Source organism: Portunus trituberculatus, chromosome 19 (genome assembly GCF_017591435.1).
Source record: "Portunus trituberculatus isolate SZX2019 chromosome 19, ASM1759143v1, whole genome shotgun sequence".
Classification (NCBI taxonomy): domain Eukaryota; kingdom Metazoa; phylum Arthropoda; class Malacostraca; order Decapoda; family Portunidae; genus Portunus; species Portunus trituberculatus.
In genome coordinates, this window is record NC_059273.1 from 1,952,859 (window position 1) to 1,979,999 (window position 27,141).

Genomic DNA, 27,141 nt, shown 5'->3' on the forward strand with positions numbered 1-27,141 from the left:
GCAAAATTTTTGTTTTCTTATTGGTAAGATATTAGTAAATAGCAATATTTTGAAGATATTTGTGTATGAAAAATAAATAAAGTAATATTCTTATAATTTCTATGTAACCAAATCATGAATATCAATTTCTTTGTTTAGGGAAGTAAAGAGAACCATCGCCCCGGCCGATCCTTCCAGGCGGTCCATGAGTAGAGGTGCTTGTGGACGTGAGTAGCTGTTATGTTTTTGCTAAATTTAGTGGTTGCCCAGCCCTTTATGTGTTTCTTAGTATAATTCTGAAGCAGCAGGGAACGCCACAGGTGCAGTACAGTGTTGAGGGAGGCATAGGTGAGGTACAGGAGTGCCTGGCGAGGCGTGTGTTGTGGCGGCCATGTGTTGATGTGCCGCCTCTGGCCCTGCACTCCCTAGCCACACATGGCCTCGCCGCGGACGCACAATCGCATGTCATATTCCCACCCCTTGCCGTGTACTGCATTGACTTGGCGTATAATTGAGTTAACTAGTGATACTTTACCTCACTCGTGTAGGCTAACTCACCATTTATATTTCCTTGTTTACTTCTGCTTTGCTTAATTCACTCTGGCATAGCTGTTCTAATACTGTAGTCCCGGTAAATTTATACAGCTACACCAACAGCTCATTTCTGGATGGAGTTATTTTCTCTGATAGTTCTTGACCTGTTTTGAGTGAATCTGGTATATTTGGACTTCAACTCAACCATTAAATCTGGTAAGACATTTTTTTGGGGGGATGAGAGCTCTTATTCCTAACTATCTTGAGCGACCTGTGGAAAATTAGTGTTTTTGGGTGGGGGAACATTAGATTGAATAATGTCTTGCGGCAAAGACCTCAGAAATCAAAATCACATCAAAAATCAAAATCACATCAAAAATATTTGAAAATACTTTGTCAGTGGCAGTGGTAAGTGCTGCTTTGTTTTTGTTGTGCAGCATTGCCAGCAATTAGCCACTCTTGGATTGGGATCCATTGCAAAGGTTTATCCCCCAACATTACATCTGGATCCTCCCCAAGGGTTATTAACTTAACCTAACATGATAACGTAGCTGTGGTGCTCTGCTTTGCCCCCGTGCCCCAATACCTCTGCAAGGGCTAGTAATCAAACCCAATGTAGTATTTGAGGCACTGTCCCCAAGAAACCATCCCGCGCGTTCGCCTCAATTCCCGGCTCCCCATTCACAGCTCCTCCACCTAGCTGATTTGTCACATAGAATGAGAAATATAATTTTTGGTATATAATTTTGTTTGTGCGCAGGGGTTCTTTGAGACATGTCATGTATTTTAAGGGTTACACAAGGGTAAAAAGGTTGAGAAACGCTGTTATTTATACATGCAGAGCGACGTTTCGTACCTATAACAGGGTGCGTTTCGTACACACACACAAAATGAAAATAAAGATGTTTGTTGCTACGCTGGTGATCCTTTTCCTCATTAAAAACAGCTAACTCATTATTAAGTGGTTTTTAAAAGGAATTGATGAATAAAAAGACTTCATAATATTTATTTCCTAAAAATATAAATGAATTGATTAATAAAAAGACTTCATGATATTTATTTGTCATATATCTTAAAACTTTAAAAGAACTTATAAAGGTACCAAAGGTACACACTCTGAGAGGAAAGCACTCGTTGTAAGTTCTCGACTTTCGTATTTCAGCCACAGCTCGTGCAATTTTGCTTGTTTATTCTTGGAGGACTGCCTGGAACGGCTACTAAGAATGTGTTCCGCCACAAGTTGGTGCTGCGTCGTCACGAACTGTCCTTCTTTTCTCAGCACATCTTTCAGGAGCTTGTATAGTGGTACATTGCTCCCTCCAGCCCTGGTGTTCAATCGTCGGTGCCATCCTTCAGCATCGTTATTGGTTCTCACCAATTTTTTGAAGTTGCACCAGTTGACGACATCCCATATGGATGACTGGAACCAGGTAGTCTCAATATAGTCAAAGAGTTGTATTATCTCTGACGATTGTTCTGCTTGCTGCTTCAGTTCGTCAAATGACCCACGTATGTGTCTTCTAGGAAGATATGGTAGTGCTAGCACTCTCTTAACAAGATGATACAGAGGGCCACGCTCCCTGTACGCTGTTGACAGGCCCAGGCTGTTAAGCTGAAAAATAAAACAAAGTGTGAATTAAAAAAAGATAAACATAATGAATACAATAAACAGTCAATTACATAACAACAGTTACAATATGTACCTTTCTATACACTGCCTGACACCAGTGGAAGTGACATCCATGCAGATGTACATCAGGCATGCACTCCTTCACAGCCTGCCAGATTGCTGCCTCAAAGTCACAAACAACTTCTTCCAGGTTTGCTTCATTTGGCAAAGAATCTAGGATGGCCTTGAAGACCTTTATGTAATCATCCTTGCGACGGTGACTCATTAGGACAAAGGCCAGAGGCACCTGCTTGATACAATTATCTGATCTAAGAAAACCATGAACTGTAAAAAGCTGATGGAAAGGTTTGCGCACTACGTCAAATGTGCCATCCACATACCAAGTACGAATGTTTGAAAGCAGATGCAACTGCTCATCTGTGGCGAAGAGGATGTGACGACTGTCAGCTGATTTAATATCGGACTTCATGAAGTCACGGCCTATGTAATCTAAATCAAGCTCAGAATCTAAACTTACAGGTTCTGGAGGCATTAATCGCTGTCGTTTGCGCTGACCAGCTCTTACATCATTATCCAAGTTCCAGAGCTGATGAGTATGTGGTGTTCGAAATGCCTGGAAAGCTTGTTCAGCTATTGCAGGAACTGACTGTTCAGCATTACTGGCACATTTTTGTAGAACTTCTACTCTAACCCGTGTCTTTAATAGTGCTGATGGATTGCAAGGATGGTTATGTTCATATTGACCTGGGATGAAGTTTTCACTCTTCTGGATGACGGTAGCTGGACACCTAGAGATACGTAAAACAATGACATTAAATGTTGAATATAAAAACTATTATGATAAACCATTTTACACATCCGACATTGCAAAAAACGTTGTTCCAACTTAAGCTCCTGCAACATTAAAATAATGTTTTTATAACCAACTGAAAACTAACCTCTAACTATAGGTATAGCTATGGTATGGAAAGATCAGCTATGTCTGTCTGTCAGTCAGTGTATGTCTGTCTGTCGAGCTCAGTCGAGGTCAGTTCGGTCACACGCGCATTATGCGTGCGCCTAACCACCAGTATATTATTGAAGCCAACAACTCTATAACTATATAATTGAAAGGGTCATACAACCATTCATCATTCAAGTAAACTACCATTTCATCTACACAATTACTTAATAAGAAATTACATGTAGTAAACACTAGAAATTACATGTAGTAAACACTAGGAGTGGTCTACCGCCTGAACATACCAATTATATTCTGAGTGTACGAATCGTCGGTTTTCTTGTATACGAAACATCGTTTTCCTTGTGTACGAAACATCGTTTTCCTTGTGTACGAATCGACGTGGGTACGAAACATCGCGCTGGAAATCAGCTGGGTGGAGAAGCTGCGAAGTGGGAACCGGGAATTGAGGCGAGCGCACGGGACGGTTTCTTGGGGACAATGCCATAATTAATTTAACACGTTCAGTGCGGTACGACCCACTGGTGGGTCATTGTTTACTATCCATTCATGCGGTATGACCCATCGGTGGGTCATTACATGATTTAAATTTTTTTTTATTTTTGAGATTATGAATGAAATTTGTATTTTACTCATGTTACTAGAACAGAGACATTTATAAGGTATCTTAGTAAACAGCTTGACAAATTTCATGATTTTATTGAAAATCCAAGTTACAAAAGAAGTTGTCCAAACTTCATAGTAATCAAAATCAATATTCCCACTTATCCTGCATAATATGAGATGTAAACCAAATAGAAATACATATATATCATAGAAATAATACAAACTAAATGTGAAAAAAATGTGGTAAGACTTTTCCTTGCTCATATGAGTTACTTACAGCAAATGTAAGTAAATACATAACACCCATAGAATGCGACTTTCATTTCAAGCATGCTTGGTAGCAAAACATGACAAACACATATAAGGATTTCCCTCACACAACTGACAGAAAGTGGACACTTTTTTTGCTTTCTTTGCAGCCACCTTGCTACCTTCATTTATTGTTATTATCTCATAGCAGCTTACACATCTTTTCCTTGAGGCACGTTTTGGCCCTTCAGCTTCTACCAGGTAATGCTGCTGCTCTATTTGGATCCTTCCAACAGATGCTCGTTTTTTCCAGGTCTTATATTTTCCTGAGAAGAGCCAGTCAGCAGTGACAATATTAGAGACTCTTGAAAGCTAAGTAATGATACAGGCTTTCTAGAAAAGTACTTATTATAGAGTGTCCAAGCATTCACCACTGAAGTTCCAGCTATGAGTTCTACAGCAATCTTTCTGTACCATTTTTTTGTTTTGCGTAAGGCTGTGTAATAACTTGACATCTGGTCTGACACATCTACCCCTTTTTTTATTTCATTGTATTCAACAACACTCTTAGGTTTTACTGCAACAACTCCATTTCTTCCACGCTCTCCAGTTGGTATCAAAGTATCATCATGTTCTGGTACAGTGGACAATGTGAGAACACTTCTCTTATCTTTCCAGTGAAAGACTTTGACTTCTTTATCATTTTGCAGCGAGACCATATCCCCTTTCTTTATCTTTGCTTTTGTTACCTCACATGGCAGTCCCTTGCGTGTCTTCCGAACTGTACCACAGAGATATGTATTCCTTGATAACAAGTGCTCTGCAAGTGTGACTGATGTGTAATAATTGTCACAATACAAAGTCATACCCTTGTCAAGCAGCGGCAACATCAGTCTGACACACAAGGAGTCTGTAACACCTAAATTTTGGTATTTGTCAGATTTGCCACAGTAAACTTCAAGGTTCCATGTGTACCCATCTGCATTGCAAAGTTTGAATATTTTCAATCCATATTTGTGGCTTTTACCTTGAATATATTGCCTAAAATAAATTCTTCCTCTGAAAGGTACCATTGTCTCATCAACTACTACCTTTGCCCCTGTCTTGTACACATTTTGAAATCTTTCAACAATCATGTCATAGAGTGGCTTCACTTTATATATTTTGTGTTGGTCTGCATAGGCAATATTGTCAGAAAAATGCATGAGACTCAAAAGAAGTTGAAATCGGTCCCGACTCATTGTGTCAGAGACTAGTTCCCTTTCATACATTTTGCTTTTGGACCAGTAATGATGCATTTCTGGATAAGGGACTATTCCCATGTAAAGAAAAATTCCTATCATTTTTTTAATTTCTAATCTATCAGTAGGAACCCAATCCCGAAGCCTTGATTTTCTTGTTAGCCTACGGGATGAAAGTTTCTGAGAAGCATACCTGTTAGTTTCTTTGACTATTTCATCTATGATTTCATCAGTAATAAATAATGAATAAACATCAATTGGCAAGATACAATTGTCTAAGGACTGTGGAGTTATACACAATTCTTCCTTTCCTGTGAATGAAAAAGCTCTCTGACATGAAGTAACACTCTTCCAATTACTAACAGAGGATGCAGATACATCAGGTGCATTGGCAGTTTCATCATCATCATCATCAGTGTTAACTGAGACTTCATCATAATCAGAGTTATCATCATCTGATTCAGATTCCTCTGTCCTGTAAGATGAATCAGACGTATCATCCAAACTTGCATCATCTTTATCATCATCATTGTTGCCAATGCCATGCCTCGAAGTCGATGGTGAATTCCCGTTGAACGTCCGTTTATCCATATTTCTTTTTTCTGAAAATGTAAAAAGAGAATGCATTGACAAAAAAGTACATAATACATAATGCCCACCCATGGGTCATATTGTAACAAAAACAAAAATATTAGGTACTATTGCGATGTGGTCACACGAGTTGTATGCCCACCAGTGGGTCATGCCGCAGTGGAACATTATATTTTGTTTTACAATGCGGTATGACCACCCGTGTACAAACAATTTTATGCTCGTATCTGAATCTGTAGACACCATGGAGTGTACATACCTCATTTCACATCGGTGGCTCGCACCAACTGGAGAGAACGGAGAGCCTTTGTTGCAGCAATGGGAGAGAGTCGGGCGTGCTGCCAGACGCACAGAACGTGTTAATGCACATCAGAAAATAATTATGCTGGTTGGGTGAAACTAAATTGTCTCAAAAGATAGTAGATGAGAATCTGCTTGTGTGTTAGCTGTATCCAGCACAATAAAAACACCGGCCACCATCCTCACACTTGAACTGCAAGTTCCCTTAAAGATTGGTAAAGAATTAGCCAAAAGACAGACAAATGTCTTGAAACCTCCCTCTTAAAAGAAGTCAAGTTGTAGGAAGATGGAAATACAGAAGCAGAAGCAGTTCAAGTTTATCAGTGAAAGGCATGAATGATTGAGAATATTGGTTAACTTGCATTAGAGGGTTGGACAGAATAGGGATGAGAGGAAGAAGAAAGCCTTGTGCAGCAAGGCTGCAGGAGGAGGAGGCATGCAGTTAGCAAGATCAATAGAGCATTTAGCATGAAAATAGCAACAAAATATAGAAAGGGATGCAACATTTTGTTGGTGAGAAAGAGGCTGAAGACAGTCAGTCAGAGGAGGGGAGTTGATGAGATGAAAAGCTTTTGGTTCTACCCTGTCTAATAAAGCTGTATGAGTGGAACTCTCCCAACATGTGGAAAATACGCCATACAAGGATAGATAATGCCCTTGTATGGAGTTAGCAGTTGGAGGGGCGAGAAAAACTGCTGCAGAACGCCTTCCTTCATTCATAGAAGCTGTTTTTACCAAGAGACGAGATATGAAGTTTCCAGTTAAGATTATGAGTAAAGGACAGACCGAGGATATTCATTGTGGAAGAGAGAGACAGTTGAGTGTCATTGAAGAAGAGGGATAATTGTCTGGAAGGTTGTATTGAGTTAATAGATGGAGGAATAAAATTACTACTAAGTTTTCTCTACCCCAATCAGAAATCTTAGAGAGATCAGAAGTCAGGCATTCTATGGTGTTCCTGCATGAACTTTTGACTTTCTGAAGGGTTGGTTGTCTGAAAGGATGTGGAAAGATGTAGGGTGGTATCATCAGCGTAGTAGAAGATAGGACAAGAAGTTTGGTTAAGATCATTAATGAATAATAGAAAGAGAGTGGGTGATAGGACGGAACCCTGAGGAACACCACTCTTATACTCGTATATACTGATCAACAGAAAAAAAGTCTACCAAAATCTGACGCCCGGAAATGGGTTAAAACTGAGTCATTTCAAAGATGGCCGCCACCGAGCTTTGAAATCACGAAAACAGCTATAACGTCTTCAAAAATTGTCATAGAAACGGTTATATTCCATGGTTTTAAGGGACCAGCAAGCCATTGGTGTAAATGACATTCATATGTAACCAATATTTTACCTGCTAAAAAGGGAACAAAAACTCAGGAAGAAAAATCAATAGAATTTCCATTTTAACCAAAATGACTGAACAGCTGGTGCCAATGAAACATTTTCTTGTGAGCATTGCATAATGACAGTTCAGGTTACATATTTATTCCTCATCACTGTCTTCTAGTTCCTGAAAGACTTGATTTAGTGGATTGTCACAACACGAAACCTGGCATGATCCACATGCAGGCGTACACGGAAGCCCATTTTTTCTGCAGCTGCAACGAGGTGTGCCACAAGCTGTGGTGCAATTGCAGTGTATCACCTTCAGAAGAGTGTTTGGTGCAGCATTCATGTCAGTCATGATAGGTACAAATCGATTGTCCACAAGTCCCCAGCCCCAGTCCAGAGGATCGAGGTTACCCTCCATCCCCATCCAAACCATGACCTGGTAATACACTCGCAGACAATGAAACTTGGTGGCAGATTCCGTTGGGGGAAGACGTTCAGGTGTAATGAAAGACTTAGCAGCAGCGACCTTCTTGCTGAATATCTTGTAACGCATGTCTGCCAGAGAACTTGTGCTTTCCCCACCAAATATAACAGCCATCGCTTGGCTGCCAAGTTTCTTTATTTTAGTTGGGCTCACGCCCTTGAAGTGAATGTATCTGCACACAACTGGAGGACTTGATCATCTTTCACGAGTTTCTGAAACACTGATTTCTTTCCAATGCCGTACACACGAGAAGTTGAGTCACATCCTGTGAAGGCGTGCAGGAATAAGAGCTGGGTGCATAACTTATTTCCAAGAAGATGTTTCATCCGATTGATGTCATATACTTTCATACTGCTTCTTGATTGGTTGTCTGATCTAAAATATAGCGGCTTTCCATCTGGTATACAGTAATGGAGCAATAGCACCAACAAATCTGTGTCCTCTCCGATTAGTGTGGTGGAATATAGGATTGTGCTGTTTACGGCTGTCTTGGCAATGTCCACATCAGCGTCCCGCTCTGCTTGAATAACTGTACAGCCCACTTTCTCAGTTCATCACCTATTAAGGTGATCAGCTGTTGTTTGTTACTACTGACAGATAAGAATTCATCTCCCTTTCCATCAAATTTAGTATCTCCGGTTAGGTTTACAGTTGGATAGCTGTTGGCATGTCTTCGTCTCTGTTGAGTGTTATCCTTTATCGAGGGACCTGCACCATACCCATCAAACACAACAGTTGCTGTTCCATAGTGTTTTGTTGTGAAGTCTGCATATGCTTTGGCTATTTTGCCATATGTATCTCCCTTCCTCCACTTGAGCTTGTGCAGAAAGGATCCACCATCAAGCACGTACCTTTCAGTCTTGAGGTGGGCTGAAGTTGAGGTGTCAGGTGCTCCTTCACTTGCCCGTGTCTTGGTACAGTGGTCGTTGATGGCTTGAGCGAGCTGAGGCTTGTCAGCCTTCCTCAAAATCTTGTTGTCCTCAAAGAGGGATGGCGGGTATGGACTGAGCTCAAAACTCATCACGTCCTCAAGTGACAAATCTCCTGTCTGGGATGCTACAAGGAACCGCTGGAACAGCACACTGGGGTCGATGGTTCTGTGAGGAGCAACCTGGAGAGCTGTAGAACTTCCCAGGGTCTTTGCTTTCTCTGTCCTTTTGATGGAAAAGGAAAACACAGGTTGTCCAATCATTCTCTTGATAATTTTGTTCCCAATAGCTTCATACTCATGCACGTTGACGTCTTCGTTTGCCACGATACCATTTATGATGTTTCTTAATGTAGGGTCAGAGGAGAATGGAGAAAATGCAGTCAACTTTGTGCTTAACTTTGAAAGGTCGGATGCGTCTCTTTCAATTCTGGCACCAGTTGCTTCTATGTGCTGTTCGCTTGTTGCGTATGTGACATCATTGAAGTCCTGCATGGCGACGTTGACCTCAGATGTTATGGGGGCAGACATTGTCCACAATGCTCGCTGTTCCTCTGTCATCTTGCTGCCATGAGTCAAGCCCCCGGTGCCTTTTAGTGATCTCATGAGCGTTTGTTCGATGACTAGATCACAGCTAAGGCCTGCCCAAAATTGGTTTGTTCGCCGGATCACATGAAAACCATTTTGAAACTTTTCATATACTTCTGGGTGTTTGTTCTCCAGTTCATTCATTTCTTGTACGTAGAGATAAGCGGACTTCAGGTAGTTGTAATGTCCAGCTGCTGCAAATATTGGCAAGGCATCAGCAACAGCTTGTAAGTGAGCCTTCCAAGACCCAGTGCGATCTGCCTTGATCATTGCCTGAGCAGTATGGAGCATCTTCTGATAACCCAGCCAAAGCTTACTCGTTTTAGAGTTTGCAACAAGTTCCGATTTCTTCTTTTCAAGTTCATCAGTGATCTTTACAACTGAAGCTGATTCTTCAAGACTGTCAAGAGAGATGTCACCCGTTAGCAAGGACGAATACAGTTTCTCAATCTCTTCTACTTGAAGCATGAACTCAGGCTTTTCGTTTGCTACAGATGCCACAATCATTCCATGTAGACACTTGCTCACTAGCAGATGGCCACGGAATGCCCTCTGAACAGATTTTCCGGACATCATATGAACTACAGCATTTTCACCATACACCAGTTCCAGAATGTTTTTGAGTCCTGTACCTGCCATCAACGTGCCTATTGCTCCAAGCAGATTCATGAACGTGTGGAATGTACCCAGCCTAAGCACGATCCCCTTCAAATGGCTGTTCTCTGGTGCAGCACTGATTATCTCGGCAGCTTTCCAGTACAGCGGTTGATCAAACGTGATCACAGGTGGGGCATTGTGTCTGGTGGCTATGTTGGACAGGAAGTCCAAAGTGGACAGAATGCAGGACTTGTCCCCTGAGTACATATCAATCATTGGCAAATACAGAATGGAGGATGTGCCAGGATGTGTCTCTCCTGCATGAAGGATGTGCATCATCCCCTGCCAGCCTGGTACCTTCTGCTTGAAGTGGAAGGATAGCTCCCAGAGGATGTCAACTGTCATGTCACAAACTCGGAAATCTGGGAGGTCTAGAAACTTGATATTGCGAAGAACATTTTTGGCAAAGCCATATTCTTTGATATCAATTTTTGACATCTGTACAATGTTCAGTTCTATGTTCTTTTTTTCTTGTCACTTGATGACTTGATTTTCTACTAGGAGTCAATGCAGCAATCATGCCCATTCCATGAAAGGTACCTTTACCGTCAAGGGTGATGATGTTGTGATCTACATTGTCACCGGCAAACAATACTGATACCGGTATGTCAGAAACACCTGTTTCTTCAAGTAGCAAATCGGGAGTGACACAGCTTGCAGCATTCTTTTCAAACCGCAGTACTTCAGCATATGACGAGCTGTACCCCATATTGCACAGTGTTTCCACAAGGAATTTTGACCGATATATGTGATGAACCTGCACAGCGAGACCAATCTGGAGTGGTGCAATGATAGCCCGAGGTCTGACTGCTTGTACAATAGCTTGTCCAATACTAGCCACTTTATGTTGCGTGTTTTTTCCAACAAACAGACAATTCAGCATATTTCGAAGTGCATCTGGAAGAAAAGCTAGTGCAGAGTCAAGTTCAAGTTCTTCTGATTTTGGGTAGTGATCAGTAACAGATGGCACACCTGTTTTGATATCACTCTTGATCAGCCTTGCTGCCGTCTCAATTATGGCTTTCTTTTGTGACTCTTCGTCTACTTCTCGCTGTGCATCTTTGTAAAATGACTGGAGTATGTGTGATGTTTTCTCCCTGAATGTAACTATGTCATTGAGGCCGTCTCCTTCAGCAATATAGACGGAGTTTCCATATCTTTCCACCATTTTCTTTTTCAGATAGTAGCTTGTGTATGGAAGAGAATTTTCTTCCGTAAGGAACTCTTCCATTTTGCCCCGAAGGTACGAAATAGTCATCTGTTCCTCATCATTCATTTCGAAATAAGAACACATTCTGGAGAATGCCTGTTCTTGATCACTGTCTCTCGGACGTCCAGATTTCCTAATTGTTGAATCTGGTCCACTACGAAAGTGCACTGGTACATCACGCCCAGTGCGGAAATGGACACTACACTGATGATGATATATGCAGTCAGCTGCATGAAGATCTCTACCATAACACTCAATCCGCCCTTTCACTGTGAATGACCAATCATCGGTCCGATTCTCACAGCACTCCAGAATGGTTTTGGTAAAGTCGTCGGTCTTCACATGACTGTAGTCAAAACTTCCAAGGCGGACCGTTGTTCCACAGAACAAGCAGTCTGATTTACTGTTGAAGGGCCCGGTCAACACACGTGAACTTCGCTTCATGGACGGTTTGGATGGTTCTTGTTTCTTCTTCTGATTCAGGATATCATGTTGATTTATGTACCGTTTACGACAATCTGTGTGTACCTTGCATCCAGCCGCCACATGAACATCGTCATCTCTCTGAACGCTGGCTGCGTTGATGCCATCAGCGCCCTTCTGACGAATTTGCACAACATCACTTCCATCTTCAAGCCCCTCCTTACAAACTGGACACCTATCTTCGTAAATCTCAGGAGCATTCATGATTTCAACCTGAAAGATAAAAAAAAAAAAAATCAAGGAAAGAGCATTCGAAGGAAGGGATACTCAATCAGAGTGCGGGACGGTCACGTGACATGAAGTACATTACATCTAATTACTGGCAAGATAAGACTCAAAACTCCTTCGTTAGAATTTGACAAATGATGGGTGATTGCCTAACATAGGTTTGATTGTATACAGACATTTCATTGATTTCAGGCCTAAAATTTCAGATTTCAGGTTCAATACTGATCAAATCTGAATTTCGTTGACACCAGTGGATAGCTGACCCCTTAAAACCAATGACTGGAACCAACAATGGTGTTTCTATGTCAATAATTGAAGAAGTTATAGCTCCTTTCGTGATTTCGATGCTCGGCGGCGGCCATCTTGAAAATGACTCGGTTTTAACCCATTTCTGGATGTCAGATTTTGGTAGACTTTCTTTCTGTTGATCAGTATATCCTGTGGGATTGAAAACCACTGAGAAACCTTTTGTTGCAATTTGTTGTGGGTTGGGTGACTGTTTCTCATAAATTGACCCGTCTATTACTGGAGTCGGAGTCAGAGTGGGACTTTTGAAAATCCGAGTCCACACCCCTGGATTTAGAACACTGGCTGTCTACCACGACTGCATTAGAACGGTCAGAAAGAAAACTGGAGATAAAGTTGCAGAGAGAAGGATAGAAACCATAGGAGAGCAGTTTTGAAATCAAAGCTTTGTGCCAGATTCTATCAGAATCTTTTGCTTTGTCTTACGTTACAGCAAAAGTTTCACCAAAATCTCTAAAAGATGACCAAGACTCAGTAAGGAACGCCAGAAGAGCACCAGTAGAGTGACCTTGATGGAAGCCATACTGGCGATTAGATAGAAAATTGTGAAGTAACAGATGTTTAAGAATCTTCCTATTGAGGATAGATTAAAAAACTTTAGATAAGCAAGAAATTAATGCTATAGGACGGTAGTTTGAGGGATTAGAACGGTCACCCTATTTAGGAACAGGCTGAATGTAGGCAAACTTCCAGCAGGAAGGAAAGGTTAAAAGGCATAGGCATCATTGAAAGAGTTTGGCCAGGCAAGGTGCAAGCATGGAAGCACAGTTTTTGAGAACAATAGGAGGGACCCCCATCAGGTCCATAAGCCTTTTGAGGGTTTAGGCCAGAGAGGGCATGGAAAACATCATTACAAATTGGCTGAAGATGTATTGTTATTCAGCTTTTAAGGAAGGTTCACAGGAACTGTAATACTGTGCTAAACATGGAATACCATGGGCTGGTGAAGGAAATATAAGAATGAGTGATTTTCTTTTATAACCCTCATAATGAAAAAAGCTTCCCGCACTGAATGCCTGTCACTTAGTGATTAAGAGAAAGTATTAGCCAGTCTAATGATTAGGTTTAACAAATGGTCTACTACAGTTGGTCTGGTTGAAGATTGTGAAACCATCATGAGTTGTTACAGAATTTTTGAGATTAAGCTTTTTTTTTTTTTTTTTTTTTTAACTTTTTGCTTTGTCTCAACAGACCGCAAACATGCAGATCTTTGTGAAAACACTCACTGGGAAGACCATCACCCTCGAGGTTGAGCCTTCTGATACTATCGAGAATGTGAAGGCCAAGATCCAAGACAAGGAAGGTATGTTGTATTCAGACTTTACTCAAAGATGATAGTGGTTTCTTGCCATGGTTACCCTCGCAAAGAAAGCAACAAATGCTAAAGAAAATGAGATGTAATTTTTGTAATAGTAAGAACTTTGAAGTAGATTTGCATTTCCTCTTTTTGTAGTGAGACCACTGACGGTCATGTAGAGATGTGTTATGATGTTTGTGATTTATTGTTTTTGCTGGTGCTTTTCACTACCTAACTTATTTATTCCCACTCAGGTATTCCTCCTGACCAGCAGCGACTCATCTTTGCGGGCAAGCAGCTCGAAGATGGACGCACTCTCTCTGACTACAACATCCAGAAGGGTGAGGCTTTTGTGTCTCCTTTCATATAGAATGTAAGATCATAAGAAAATGAGGGAAGCTGCGTGTGGCTGCCAGATCTACCTGTGGCAATCCCTGTATGATTATAGTTACCTAATTCCTCCTATCATCCTCATTCATAAATTTATCTAATCTTTTTAAAGCTCCCTGTTGACTCAGCTCTAATAATATGGTTACTGTGTCTGTTCCATTCATCAACTATTCTACTAGAGGACCAGTTCCTTTCCGTTTCTTTCCAAAACAAATATTACAGATGTGTTCACAACTTTTTTCCCTCCAAATTGTCATCTCCCTGATATGGACTGGCCAAGTCTCAAGAGGAAGGGAAACCACAAGTTTAATTATTTGGAATTGTGTTTTATATAGCAGCAGTTGAGATAAGATTCAAAGATGTTCTAAAGCATATCAAGGCAGGCTCCCCTTCTTTGAGCATGTTAATTGTGCAAAGTATAAAATATACCTTTGTTTGTATTTGACCACAGACATGTAAATATACACAGGATCATTAGACACTGTCCTCTTGCCAGTAGAAGTAATATTGCTTTTATTTTCTAGAATCAACCCTTCACCTTGTGCTGCGCCTCCGTGGTGGTGCCAAGAAGCGCAAGAAGAAGAACTACACCACCCCTAAGAAGATCAAGCACAAGCATAAGAAAGTCAAGCTTGCTATGCTGAAGTATTACAAGGTATAGTTGATACTAATTATATGTTATTATGGGTTTTGTTGATGCACAGCCTTATAAAAGCCTCCTATTGATTCAATCATCAGTTTAGTTATTTATCACATACTGTAATGGAATTGTGTTATCATCACTGGTAACATTTACCAGAATTTTGTGCACTACAAGATCACAAGTGATTAAAAACCAGTTTGAATGGGAAAAAAAATGCTTATGAGAAACTAATAGTTCACACTTGAATGTGAAGAGCACTTCATGGCCTGGTGGAAAGAGTTAGTCTCATGGGCATTAGAATGGTTTTCCCATGTTCCACTTTTCCAATCCTTACAAGACAGATGTAGTGCCCTGCATCCAGACAGGATGGTGTGCCTACACCCACTTGCTTTTAATTTATGTCTAACATGGTATTTTGCTTACTGCAGTCATATTCTTCCCATTTGGTACTTCCTTCACACTATTCATTCACTGCAAGTGTGGCCTTCTTAATGCTTTACAAAGCACATCTTCACTATACAGTAAATCTTGATCAATCTTATCTTAATTGCACCACTAAGAACCTATGATTCATGTACGTATCTTGATCATTGTTGTTTTTCATCTGCTTACATTATAACAAACTCAGAGTATGGTGATAGCTTTTTCTTTTGCTCTCACCTAACGGCAGCTTGCATTCCAAAGTGTGCTGTGGAAACTTCCGGAAGGTTACAGAGTATTCTGTATTACATTATAACAGGGTTATGATGTCACTGGATAAACAAACCTTTCACAGGGCTCTGTGCCCTCTCTTCTTGCCTACTTAATTTCTTCTATGAATAATATCTACATTGTCTATGATCAACTGTCCCAAGTGAATAAAGTGGGGTAGGGGAGGATGAAAGGGTTAACATCACATGGAATGCACACTATACACCAGGCACATGTCACCTGTTCAAACCCTGTGTGTGCTCATGATTGTTTACTTGGCTACCTTGACACCATTCAGTATACAGGGTGTTTCACAAGTTGTGGTACTTACTCAGGGATATGATAGTTTGGGTGATGCTGAGTAAAAAATACTCTATACACATATAGAGTCGTGCCTGTGAGCGAAGTTTATTCCTCTACGCTACATACTGTAAGATGACACTGACGTTTGCGTTGAGTTGCCATGTAGTCTTTTGGGAGGGTGTTCAGTGAATAAAGTGCTGACATGGTCCACAATTATTTGCCATGATTGTACTGTATTCTAAATGCTAATGAAATTATTGAAACAATTTAGATGCAGCCTTTCTAAAGATTTCAAACCCCAAAGTGTATACTTTCAATTAATGTTTCTCTAGAGACAGAGATATTGCCGCACGGGTTGTGTCCCGCCTGAGAGAGCGGTCACCGCAACACATACCCGGCCACTCACCACACTTAATTTTCATTTACCATTTTTGATAGAAAAGCAAAAACCACTATATGTGTATAGAGTATTTTTTACTCAGCATCACCCAAACTATCATATCCCTGAGTAAGTACCACAACTCATGAAAGACCCTGTATTTCCTGCAACCAATGGAAGGGCTGAGGGGGTGGGCAAGAGCAAGAATGGGAGACAAAATCACAAGGTCTGAAAAACCCTGAAGTGAGAAATATAATTATTGTAAGGGGAAAAATCAGAACAATACAGTACAGAGAATTAAGATAAAGTTTTATAACTCGTATATGAGGCCCCACCTGCGAAAGGGGGATAACCCACAAAGTTGCCAGTTTTGAGTTATGGCCGGGAACTCATCGATAATGGGTGTAAAATTGTTGTGGAAGTGTCGACCGCAATATTCGACCTTCCTGATGGCGAAATTAGTGTTCAAAGTCGGGGAAGTTGGTGAAGAAATTTGGCCTGAGTAAGTATCGGAAACCTGCGCGAAAGGGTGACAAGCCTCACATGTGGGTGGAGGTGCTGAACCAATCAGCGTGGAGGATTTAATCACACCCCCACAGCCAGCCAATCACGCTCGCCGCTCTCCTGCCCACTGTCTCCTACGCCATGTTCATGTAAACAGACTAGCTGAAGCTTTCACTCAGCACGCACCTCATCCTGTTTTTTTGCACATTTCTGCAGTAAATAGATCGAAATGTCCTCCTACAGCGATGAATTCACAGATTCATCTTATACAGAAGTGTCACAGCAGCCTTCTGACGGCGACAAGTGGACTGCTGAGGCCCAGATAAAAAAGAAAGGCGCCATATCTATGTGGGCCAAGAATGTAGCTAAGAGACGGCTGACTCTGGCCAGGAATACGTCGCTATCAAGTCCAAGAAGGTAGTTCCTGCTGTGAGAGTTGGAAGTCCCTGTACCTGCCTCAAGAAGTGCTTTGAAGCTGTTGGGGAAGAAAACATCAAAAGAATCTTCGACGAGTACTGGGGAATAGGAGACCACAAAAAAAAAGAGTTCCTAATGATGACCTTAACTGTCTCAAGCCAGTATAAAGGATGAGAGTCAACCATAGAATGCTTACAATCAGTAATACAATAAAAGGAATAATATTTTATTAGGTATTCGGGGTACTAAATGTACTGGTGTGAGCTTGAAAATTATTATGTAATAAATATCATATAGCGAGAAAAAGCTAGGCCAGACCTTTCATTTCATATATAATTGTTATACATTGTGATCGTTTTCATTACCGTAAGAAGTGAAAAACTTTGAGCGCTTTTTTCTCGAAAGTAGGGTTGTGTGGGTTATCCCCCTTTCGTGGGTGGGGCCTCATATAAACTGTAATGTATATTGTGTAAACTGGAAAGGTAATGTATTTGATATAGGCTAGTTGGCCAGGCTTTGGTCTCAATTGCATTTTTCCCCTAAGAAGTTAACTTTGCATCTTCATATTTCAAACATGTATCAATATTTTTTGGTCCCAATTATGATCGAGATTTGAGATTCTGCTGTATTTGGGATGCTTGGAGTGGTGATGTTGATGTTTGGCTGTCATTACTCATTTTCCTTCTTACTGGTAACCCTGCTGTTATTTTCTGGTATATATTCTTCATCTGAATGACTTACAAGCTATCTGATTCTTGTAACATTTGTCAAAAAACATTTCACATTTGCTTTCAGATGGAGTTAAAAATGACACATTACAGCTCATGTCATGTCAATTACATTCTGCTAGGCAATACCACCCAAAGTCCACAACACCCACATTGTCCTTGAAATGGAACTTGTGATAAATTGTCAATTGACATTTTGCCATTGCCAATCATTAAATTAAACAAATTAATAACCTGAAGCCCTGTGTATTGTCAGCAATATGAAATATTACCCTACCTACCACTGTTATTTCACTTTGTATGTAGTCAGATAAATCATGAAGTCTAGCTTTTACCATGTGATACTATGTTTTGTTTTTGTTTTAGGTTGATGACAACGGCAAGATCACCCGCCAGCGACGTGAGTGCCCCTCTGACGAGTGTGGAGCTGGTGTCTTCATGGCTAACATGTTTGACCGCCAATACTGCGGCCGCTGCCATCTGACTTATGTCTTCAACAAGCCTGAATAAAGGACTAAATGTGACTATTTGTTTTGTTCACTACTTTGATACCTATGAAATGTTGAACTGCTGTGAAAAGAAAAGAGTGGATGTATTCAGGTAAAAGGAATGTGTGAGTGCATGTTAGCATGGTTATACATACAGAACCATTGGTTTCATACTGAAGTAGAAACATCACCAAGTTGTACTGAAAAGCATATTCCATGTAAAGGTTGATCAGCTCTCTCATTGAGAATAGGAATGGGTTGTCACCAGTAGGTGACTGGTGTAATGGGTAGCACACTTGCTTGACAAGTGGTAGATCCTGGGTGTCATCCCTGGGCAGTGCCTGCTGGTGAACCACTAACTCTTAACTTGGTGCAATGGGTAGGATCTAGTAAGCAATTTACCTTCTCTGGATAGGTCTGCCTAGGTGAGCAGGGAGCCTTTGGGGGGAGGTTGTCATTAGGAGTCATGTTGTGTAATGTGTAGGTATTGCCTGGCAAGTGAAAGGCCTCTGGTTTGATCTCTGGGTGGTGCCTGCTTTTCTGGAGAACTCCCTACCACTATCAATCACCCTCAAGACAGCTATTTATTCCACCAAAATCCCACACTACATTTCTCAGTACAGGTCAGCATAGCATCCCTTGACAGTGAAAGTGAATAGTCATGGTTGGAGAGTAATGAGTAAGAATAGATATACTAATAAAGGAGAATCATTCAGTGGCAGTCCATTATGAAGAAAAATTGAAATGCTACCTAACTGGAAAATTACATAAAGGTATTTTGCACCTTGAAAATTCAAAGCATCAGGCCCCCTCACCTCTACATGTAGGTTTAAGCGTTTTCAACCTCAATATGTCTCCCCAGGTAATGTGATTCTGTAAATGTTATCCCTACAATATACAAGGATAAATTACCTAGCATTACAGTCCCTTTGTCCTTGGTTTGTCAACTTGTGAATGGTTCTTCTATTTGCTAAGAATCTGCATAGCTCATTGTAATCAATAGTAATAGTGTTGACGATGTTGATAATAAGAATACATACACAGGTACATGTACAATGTTCTTTTCCATCAAACTAGATGGAGAATGTTAAGAATTTTCTCTCTCTCTCTCTCTCTCTCTCTCTCTCTCTGCTTTGATGTTACTATTACTACTGTATTATTCTTAATTGGATACTAAGAGAATTAGTAATAGGTAGTGGCTTTATTATAGCTACCCTTACTTTGCTATTGCTACAATTGTCCTTGAATGGTTATTACTACTATTACCAGTAGCTTTGCTTTATTACATTAAAAGGAAGATTCTTAAACATTATCACTTTACAATCTTTTATCTGATCACCAGTATGACCCCTGCCAAGGCCACTCTGGTGATCTGTCCTTATTGAGTCTTGGTCACTTAGAGATTTTGGTGAAACCTTTGCTAGAGTCTGGCACAAAGTTTTGATCCCCAAACTGCCATCCTATGGCCTCTATCCTTTCTCGGATTTCATCTCAAGTCATGCCACAGAACGCCTGACTTCTGAACTCCAAAATTTCTGATTGGGGCAGAGAAATTGTTCAATGCCTGAAAGACTCAATTCCTCCACTTGTCAACTGCACACAACCTTCTAGACAAGGATCCCCTCTTCATCAATGACACTTGTTTATCCCCCTCTTCTGTACTGAATATCCTTGGTCTGCCCTTTACCTGTAATTCAAACTAGAAACTTCATACTCGTACATCTTCTGTAGCTCAAACAGCTTATATGAAGTTAGGCGTTCTGGATCGTCTTTACTCGGCTTTTTTTTTTTTTTTTTTTTTTAACTACTACTAACTATATAATACGGATCTTATCCGCCCACGCATGGAGTTTTCTTCACATTGTAGGCCTGTCAGAGGGTTCCACTCATTCTGTTTTCCTAAATAGGGTTGTAATCAAAAGCTTTTAGTTTTATCAACTCTCCTCTGACTGACTGTTATGAATCTTTTACATGGGCGGAATGTTGCATCTATTGCTATTTTCTACCGCTATTCTCATGCCAACTGTGGTCTTTTAATCTTGCTAACTACGTACCTCTCCTTCTCCTGCGGCCTCGCCTCACAAGACTCTTCCTTCTCTCACACCACACTATTCTGTCCACCTCTCTAACACAGGAGTTAACAAATATTCTCAATCATACATCCCTTTGAAGCCTTTGCTTGGTAAACTCCGAACTCCTTGCCTGCTTCTGTATTTCCATCAACCTGAACTCATGTAAGAGTGAAGTTTATCACTACTATTAGTAGTAGCAGTAGTAGTAGTGCAGTTACTCATACTGCTACAGTTAGAACTACGACAGCTACATTTCCTTCAATTATCGCTACTACTTTTGTTTCGTGTACTTCTACTACAGTTTCTGTTGTACAACTGTCCTCCTCACTCCTCAGCCAATAACAATGCACAGCTGTGTCTAACGGAAGACCATCCAAATGCAACAATTGATTCTCCGTAAAAATTCCAAAGGAAATAATGAATTTGGCCACTGTAATGTGACGTCAAGAAAACAAATCGTTGCCATGGAAACTGAGCCAAGCCTAAGGAAGAAAAGTTTTACAAGATATATTGATATTCCCTTTTCTTCAGTTTTAAATCATCAGTTAGAGTAGACGTATTTCTTGGATAATTACTATTTTCTTTATGTTGACTGTTTTTTCTCAAGTGTGAGATTCTGCATTGCTGGAAGATATTGATTTGACTTACATGTGACATACCTGACCACGTAAAAATTCCACCAGTGTGACGCGGGCTGGGGATAGGAAGAGACGTACGGAGAGGAAGAGCAGGAGTGAGCGACAGAAAAGACAAGGAAGAGAAAACGCGTCCATTATTTTGGGATATAGGCGAGTGCACGAAGATCTTACCTCATTTTCTTCTCTCATCTGGTAATACTGTATGTAAGTGTTGAATATAATCAATGTATTAATTAACACATAGAACTGACATTTCCTGTAAGACTCATGTAAAGACTACGCATCCAATCAATATATAATGCTAAACGACCATGTAGATTATGAAATAGTTGGTTGTTATAGCTCATTAGTTTCATTATTTACTTATTCATTACGCTTATTAACTTCAACATTTAAAGAAGAGGAAGAAAGAAAGAAAGAAAGCCAATAGTGTTACCTATCTATCACCATCAATCTCTGTCTATCTGACTGTCTATGTCTGTCTAAGTGTCTATCTGTCTGTCTGCCTGTCTGTATGTCTGTCTCTCTGTCTGTCTGTGTCTCTCATCACCCATCCGTTCCCACCAGCCTGAGTGTTCCATCTTTTCCCTGTTCTTCAGTTTTCCCACGATAAAAATAAACAAACAAGTAAATAAATAGCGTGCGAAGACCAACCAGGAAGTCAACCGGCAGCAGAATCCAATAACTTTGTCCCCCTGACCTTTATTTCTTATTTTATAGTTTCGCACCCTCCCCTCACCTGGTTCTGCAATTATGTTTTCCAGCAGCGTTGGGCGAGGCAGCACACCGCCCGGAGCGCGATGTCAGCGGAGGATGAGGAGGTGGGTTGGGTACTGGATGGGATCGTCAATTTGCTCCGGGGACCCGTGTGGTGTGTCCCCATCCTCACCTTTATAGAGAACAAGTCCGTCAGTAAGTTGAGTTCAGAAAAAAAATTGTCACTTTCTTATATTTTGCTTTTATTTACAAAAGTTATCACAATAATTGTAATACATTGAAAATACCTTTATCTCTCTCTCTCTCTCTCTCTCTCTCTCTCTCTCTCTCTCTCTCTCTCTCTCTCTCTCTCTCTCTCTCAAGTTTGTTACGTTTATATTGAGATATTCCATTTTATTTATTCATTTATTTATTTATTTTATTTTCTTAATGAGGGTATTTATCCGTCAGGGGGTTCAACTTTTTCATTTCCTTCTACCAAGTTCTTGCCCCCGCTCCTTTCCCGCTGACTCCTTCCCTTTGCTGTTTACGCTTCAACATTCCACTCGTGCCACGCCCGCCGCACTCACCGCCACCTGTTATTGACCCAAACGCCTCAATTATTCAAAGCCCTAGACTCAATCAATGCTAGTGTCGGGAGTCAGGATACTTGCTTTGCTACGTGTCACTCTTTTCGTCTGGATAAATTTTTTTATATTTGATTTTATTCTTTCATTCGTTTATTTATTTTTTTTTGTGATAGTTGAGGTAATGAACAGATTGATATATAAACATGAGAAAAGCAGATATCCTTAATTGTTTTCTCGCTCTTTCTTTCTGTCTGCATAGCTCACATAGTTTCATAAGTCCAGTGTTTCGCCATTCAGAGAGTCTTGGCGTCTTAAGGTCCATTACATTCCATTGAACTGAACTTAATTATCATTCATGTAGATGTCATTTGTTTTGAAATGCTGTGTATAGTTTCCTTGGGTGTTACTTTGTTTTCCCATCATCGAAGGAATTGATTAAATTACGTTGTGATTTGAAAAAAGAAATGCAAAAAAAATAAATAAAAAGTAACATGAAAAGAGGGAGAGGAGGGCAAATATATAAATAAGTAGAAAATATGTATGACGAAGGTAACTAAAATCCTTCTTTAACTCATTTTAAGCCGTTTTTTTTCCTTTTTTTTCGTCAACCATAACCGTAAGATAGACTGACTGAATGATACAGGAAGGTAGAATATAAAAAGATGGATAACAAAACGATAAATAGGAAGACAGTCACTACTCCTACTACTGCTGCTGCTACTATTATATACTACTACTACTACTACTTTTACTACTACTACTACTACTACTTTGTCAATACCAACTTAAGTGTTCGTGATGTATACAAGGAGAAAAAAGTGACTAATGACTAATGAACGTCACAGAATAACAATTACCTACGTAGTTTGGAATTAGTGACACATTCCACTCACCTATCCACCGACATAGCTACGCATCCACACAAGAAACCAGACACCACTCACACATCCAACTATATCCATTCATTCATCCTTTCACCTGTGTGTGTGTGTGTGTGTGTGTGTGTGTGTGTGTGTGTGTGTGTGTGTGTGTGTGTGTGTGTGTGAGCACCGTTTTAAGTAAAATAACTACATTTGATATTGAACATTAAAAGTTCAACATTTTCATACTAAAAAAAAAAATATCGATTGTTGCAATTTTGAAACCACAAGTATCGGGAATACTGATCCATTGATAACTCGGGAGGAATAATTACCAGATAACTGATACTACAACAACTATTACTTATTCTACTGCTACCATTTCAGCATTCGAACCAAAACCAGAAGACAAAGAAGAAGAGGAGGAGGAAGAAGAGGAAGATGAGGATCACAAAGGAATCCATCAAGAGTATAAGACATTGGTAGATTTCTTGTTGCAGTCTTTCATGGATGACCTGCAGGTGACGCCGGAGCAACTGGAGAAAGCTTGTGGCATGGCGGCCATTACTACTCCCTTCCAAAGAGTAAGTGTGTGTGTGTGTGTGTGTGCGTGTGTGTGTGTGATAATATGCAGAGTGAGAGTGAGGGAATAGAGAACAAGTGTTTTGGCTGGAACACTTGAGCGGGAAGTAAATGTACTCTAGCTCTTTTAGGACCATTGTTATTTCTAATATATATCAATGATTTGGATTGTGGTATTAGTAGTGATATTAGTAAATTTGTGGATGACGTAAAGATAGGTACATCAGTCAGGCTAGATTCGGATGCCATCACCGTCCAGTATGATCTAGATAGGATGAATGAATGGACGGACAGATGGTAAATGCAGTTCAACATTAACAAATGCAAAGTAGTAAGCGTAGGTAGAGGAAATCCACACAGTAGGTACACATTAAACAATAATTCCCTGGTAAGTTCAGAATATGTAAAAGATGTAGAAGTTATAGTAAGGCAAATAGGGTACTAGGATTTATTTTTGGGAGTGTTAGAAACTGAAATCTCGATGTGATATTAATATTATATTTGGCGCTGGTCAGACTGCACCTAGATTATGCTGAACAATTCTGGTCACCACTTTATAGGAAGGATATAGATTTATTAGAGAAAGTGCAAAGGAGAATGTCTAAAAGGATACAGGGGATGAGGTATTCACTACGAAGCGAGATTAAAGATACTAAATTTGCATTGCTTGATTAAAGAGACAGATTAAGAGGGATCTGATAGAAATATTTAAGTTGTATAGAGGTTATAACAAATGCGACATGAGCAAAGTTCTTGAGATTAGTAGCCAGGATAGAACCAGAAATAAGGAACGGGTTCAAACTAGAGAAATTTAGGTATAGGAAGGGAATGTAAATAGACTGGTTCTTTAACAGAGTGGTTAATGAATGGAACGGACTCAGTAATCATGTTGTTATTGCTGCGTCAATAAGAAGCTTTGAAAGAAGATTAAGCAGATTTATGGATGAGGATGATAGATGGAACTAGGTAGTTTTGTTAACACAGGGACTGCCACGGGTAGACCTGATGAGCTGCAGCTTCCCTAAATTTCTTATGATCTTATGGTCAGTGCTATTATACGTATTTCAGAGCCTGTTAGAGCAAGTGTGGGCAGCGGATGACTACGACACCTTCCGCAACATGATGATCCAGAAGAACATTGAGCTGCAACTGCAAGCTCTGGAAATGCTGCAGCGCAAGTATGGAATTATGCCGGAGAGTTACAAGAAGGAGGAAGACGAAGAGGATGAATCAGAGAAGAGAGAGAGGGAGATAATGGAGGTGGTGTATAGGTAGGTGGTATTGTTATTATTATCATTATTATTATTATTATCATTATTATTATTATTATTATTATTATTATTATTATTATTATTATTATTATTATTATTATTATTATTATTGTTATCATCATCATCATCATTATCATTGTTATCTATTTGTCTGTTATTATGTCTATTATTGTTACTTTTATTGTCATTATATATACTATAGATATTCCCTTCCTCACACACACACACACACACACACAGAATCTCGCTGGAGGAGCACGAGGCATTGACTGAAGCGATGGACAGGGAAATGCGTGACCTTGAGGAAGCCATTGCGAGATCCACCCAGGACGAGAGGAGCAGGCTGGACAGAGCTCTGAGGCGCCCCAAGCGAGAGGAAGAAGAGCAACAAGAGGAGGAAGCAGAAGAGGAGGAGGAACCAGAGCCCAAAACGGAGGAATTCTCAAAGATGCCTGTGTTGCCTCCTATATCCAGCAAGGTTAGTGACTTAGTGTGTCTGTCCAAGGCTGAACAAAGTTTGACAAATGTGTGTGAAGCAAAGGATTTTTCTTCAATTATATGTCAATTCTAAACAATTAAGTTGGACGTAACTACATCGGATATAAAAAGGTGGTTAAAAGCTTACTAATATTAATTGTTTTCTATTATCAATTAAGATAGTAATACTTCTTTGATGACTCATCTGTCACTGGAGTGGACGGTTCGGTGTTCGGTGAGCTTCGGCCCCGTGGATTAAGCGCTCCTCCTAAGTTGCCGAATGACCGCAATGTTGTGTTGTCTTCATCTTTTTTTCAGTCAATCAATCAATCAATTTTATCTAAGAAAAAAAGAAAAAAGATCTGTCAGGCTCTTTCCTCCCCCGCATCTCTCTCTCTCTCTCTCTCTCTCTCTCTCTCTCCTGACCTAGTTTGATCTCCGCAGGGTGGAAACATTGACCCTGAAGATCTGAAGAGGCGGCAGGAGTACCTCAAGAGTCAGAGGGACAAGTTGTTGCAGATGAAACAAAAAGAGAGAGAGAAACAACTGCAAGACTTTGAGGAGAAGGATAACAAGAGGCCACAGTCTGCCACGGCGGCAAGAAAGGTGGGTATGGTGTATCTACTGGGTGGGTATAGCATACAAAACGCAAAGAAAGATTGTAGTAGATTGCATCCACCATTATATTCTCTTAACAAATTTAATATTATTGCTCGCCTATTTATGTCTGTATACCTTGTAAAAGACAACTTGTAGGTAATAGGTTATGTTTTTTTGTATCTTGCCAATATTTTCATTCATGCAGTGAGAGAAAGCCTGGTATTTTGTGTCATGACCTGACTTCCACAGGCTCTGGAAGGCGGCTCACAACTTGATGCCAAGACCCTAGCGGTGCGGCGAGCCCTGGCTGAACGACTCAAGGCTGAGGTCATCAAAGAGATGTAAGAGAGAGAGAGAGAGAGAGAGAGAGAGAGAGAGAGAGAGAGATTCTGATTATACAAAAAGAAAGTAAGTGAGAAGGAGGAGGAAGAAATTGGAGGATGACAGTCAATGTATGAATGAAGGAAGAAGGAAGGAAGAAGTAGTAATGACTAATGATTTTTTGTTGATTTATTTTACCTAGATTTATTTATTTCTAGTGAACTAAAGTTTCATAAACATGTCTATTGTCCTGTGAGGAACAAAGATGGAGGAATGCAAAAAATGAAGAAAAAAAAAAAAAAAAAAAGAGATAGACCATAGAATCCATATATTACCCTCAAGATATTATAATAATGAATTTTGCCTATTTTATTGAAATGATATTATCAAATCAATATTTTCATTTTGCTCACATTCACTTGTCATGTCACTTTTCATACTTTTTATATTTCATTCTCACTATATTTCTAAGAATGTTCATAGACTGTTGATATGTTTGCACACATTTTCAGTGACAATTATAGAGGAACATGAATATATTATAGTCATGATAGAGATGACATACAAAATTATTATTTATTTATTTATTTATCAATTGTGCATGTGTGTGTGTGTGTGTGTGTGTGTGTGTGTGTGTGTGTGTGTGTGTGTGTGTGTGTGTGTGTGTGTGTGTGTTTTACCTTCCATACTCTGCTAAGCTTTAATTACACAAGCAATGATATCACTCAAAAAGTAAATGTGTGTTCTCAGCTTTTCAAAGTGCAAGTTTTAACAAGCAACAGACTTGATGCATATTAGGTTACTGTGGATGGCACTCAAAAAATACTGTCATAAGTCGTGCAAATCGAGGAGTGCATTTGTTATGCTGTCTTGTAATTATCAACATC

General features: G+C 40.1%; 3 protein-coding genes across 5 annotated transcripts; 2 read left to right on the forward strand and 1 right to left on the reverse strand.

The window, feature by feature from the left end:
- Positions 1 to 138: 138 nt before the first annotated feature.
- Positions 139 to 18,183, forward strand: LOC123506082 (ubiquitin-40S ribosomal protein S27a). Its single transcript, XM_045257944.1, has 5 exons — positions 139 to 206; positions 13,500 to 13,611; positions 13,860 to 13,946; positions 14,520 to 14,650; positions 18,026 to 18,183. The coding sequence occupies exons 2-5, from the start codon at positions 13,509 to 13,511 to the stop codon at positions 18,167 to 18,169; spliced, it is 465 nt and encodes a 154-aa protein (XP_045113879.1). The 5' UTR covers positions 139 to 206; positions 13,500 to 13,508; the 3' UTR covers positions 18,170 to 18,183.
- On the reverse strand, positions 1,364 to 4,560 carry LOC123506081. The gene is made up of 2 exons (XM_045257942.1): positions 2,217 to 4,560; positions 1,364 to 2,125 (listed from the first exon to the last, which is right to left on the reverse strand). Exons 1-2 carry the CDS (start codon positions 2,673 to 2,675, stop codon positions 1,604 to 1,606), a joined length of 981 nt encoding a protein of 326 aa, XP_045113877.1. The 5' UTR covers positions 2,676 to 4,560; the 3' UTR covers positions 1,364 to 1,603.
- Positions 18,184 to 20,891: 2,708 nt separating the features above from the next.
- LOC123506080 (cilia- and flagella-associated protein 36-like) lies at positions 20,892 to 26,314 on the forward strand. 3 transcript variants are annotated; one of them, XM_045257940.1, is made up of 7 exons: positions 20,892 to 21,061; positions 21,625 to 21,769; positions 23,391 to 23,587; positions 24,654 to 24,856; positions 25,097 to 25,334; positions 25,778 to 25,939; positions 26,183 to 26,314. In XM_045257940.1, exons 2-7 carry the CDS (start codon positions 21,658 to 21,660, stop codon positions 26,276 to 26,278), a joined length of 1,008 nt encoding a protein of 335 aa, XP_045113875.1. In that variant the 5' UTR covers positions 20,892 to 21,061; positions 21,625 to 21,657; the 3' UTR covers positions 26,279 to 26,314. The 3 variants fall into 3 exon arrangements, with proteins under 3 accessions (XP_045113875.1, XP_045113874.1, XP_045113876.1); XM_045257939.1 differs by having other exon boundaries at positions 20,893 to 21,061; positions 21,622 to 21,769; XM_045257941.1 differs by having other exon boundaries at positions 20,898 to 21,049; positions 21,622 to 21,769.
- The last annotated feature ends 827 nt before the right edge of the window (positions 26,315 to 27,141 follow it).

Bases quoted from the DNA above. Each gene is read 5' to 3' on its own strand.
- LOC123506081 (XM_045257942.1), bottom strand. From the start codon at position 2,675: ATGCCTCCAGAACCTGTAAGTTTAGATTCTGAGCTTGATTTAGATTAC. The intron at 2,126-2,216 runs GTACATATTGTA...TTTATTTTTCAG, and splicing joins GTCAGGCAGTGTATAGAAAG to CTTAACAGCCTGGGCCTGTC.
- LOC123506082 (XM_045257944.1), top strand. From the start codon at position 13,509: ATGCAGATCTTTGTGAAAACACTCACTGGGAAGACCATCACCCTCGAG. The intron at 13,947-14,519 runs GTGAGGCTTTTG...TTTATTTTCTAG, and splicing joins TGACTACAACATCCAGAAGG to AATCAACCCTTCACCTTGTG. The intron at 14,651-18,025 runs GTATAGTTGATA...TTTTTGTTTTAG, and splicing joins CTATGCTGAAGTATTACAAG to GTTGATGACAACGGCAAGAT.
- LOC123506080 (XM_045257940.1), top strand. From the start codon at position 21,658: ATGTCAGCGGAGGATGAGGAGGTGGGTTGGGTACTGGATGGGATCGTC. The intron at 23,588-24,653 runs GTAAGTGTGTGT...TACGTATTTCAG, and splicing joins TTACTACTCCCTTCCAAAGA to AGCCTGTTAGAGCAAGTGTG. The intron at 25,940-26,182 runs GTGGGTATGGTG...TGACTTCCACAG, and splicing joins CTGCCACGGCGGCAAGAAAG to GCTCTGGAAGGCGGCTCACA.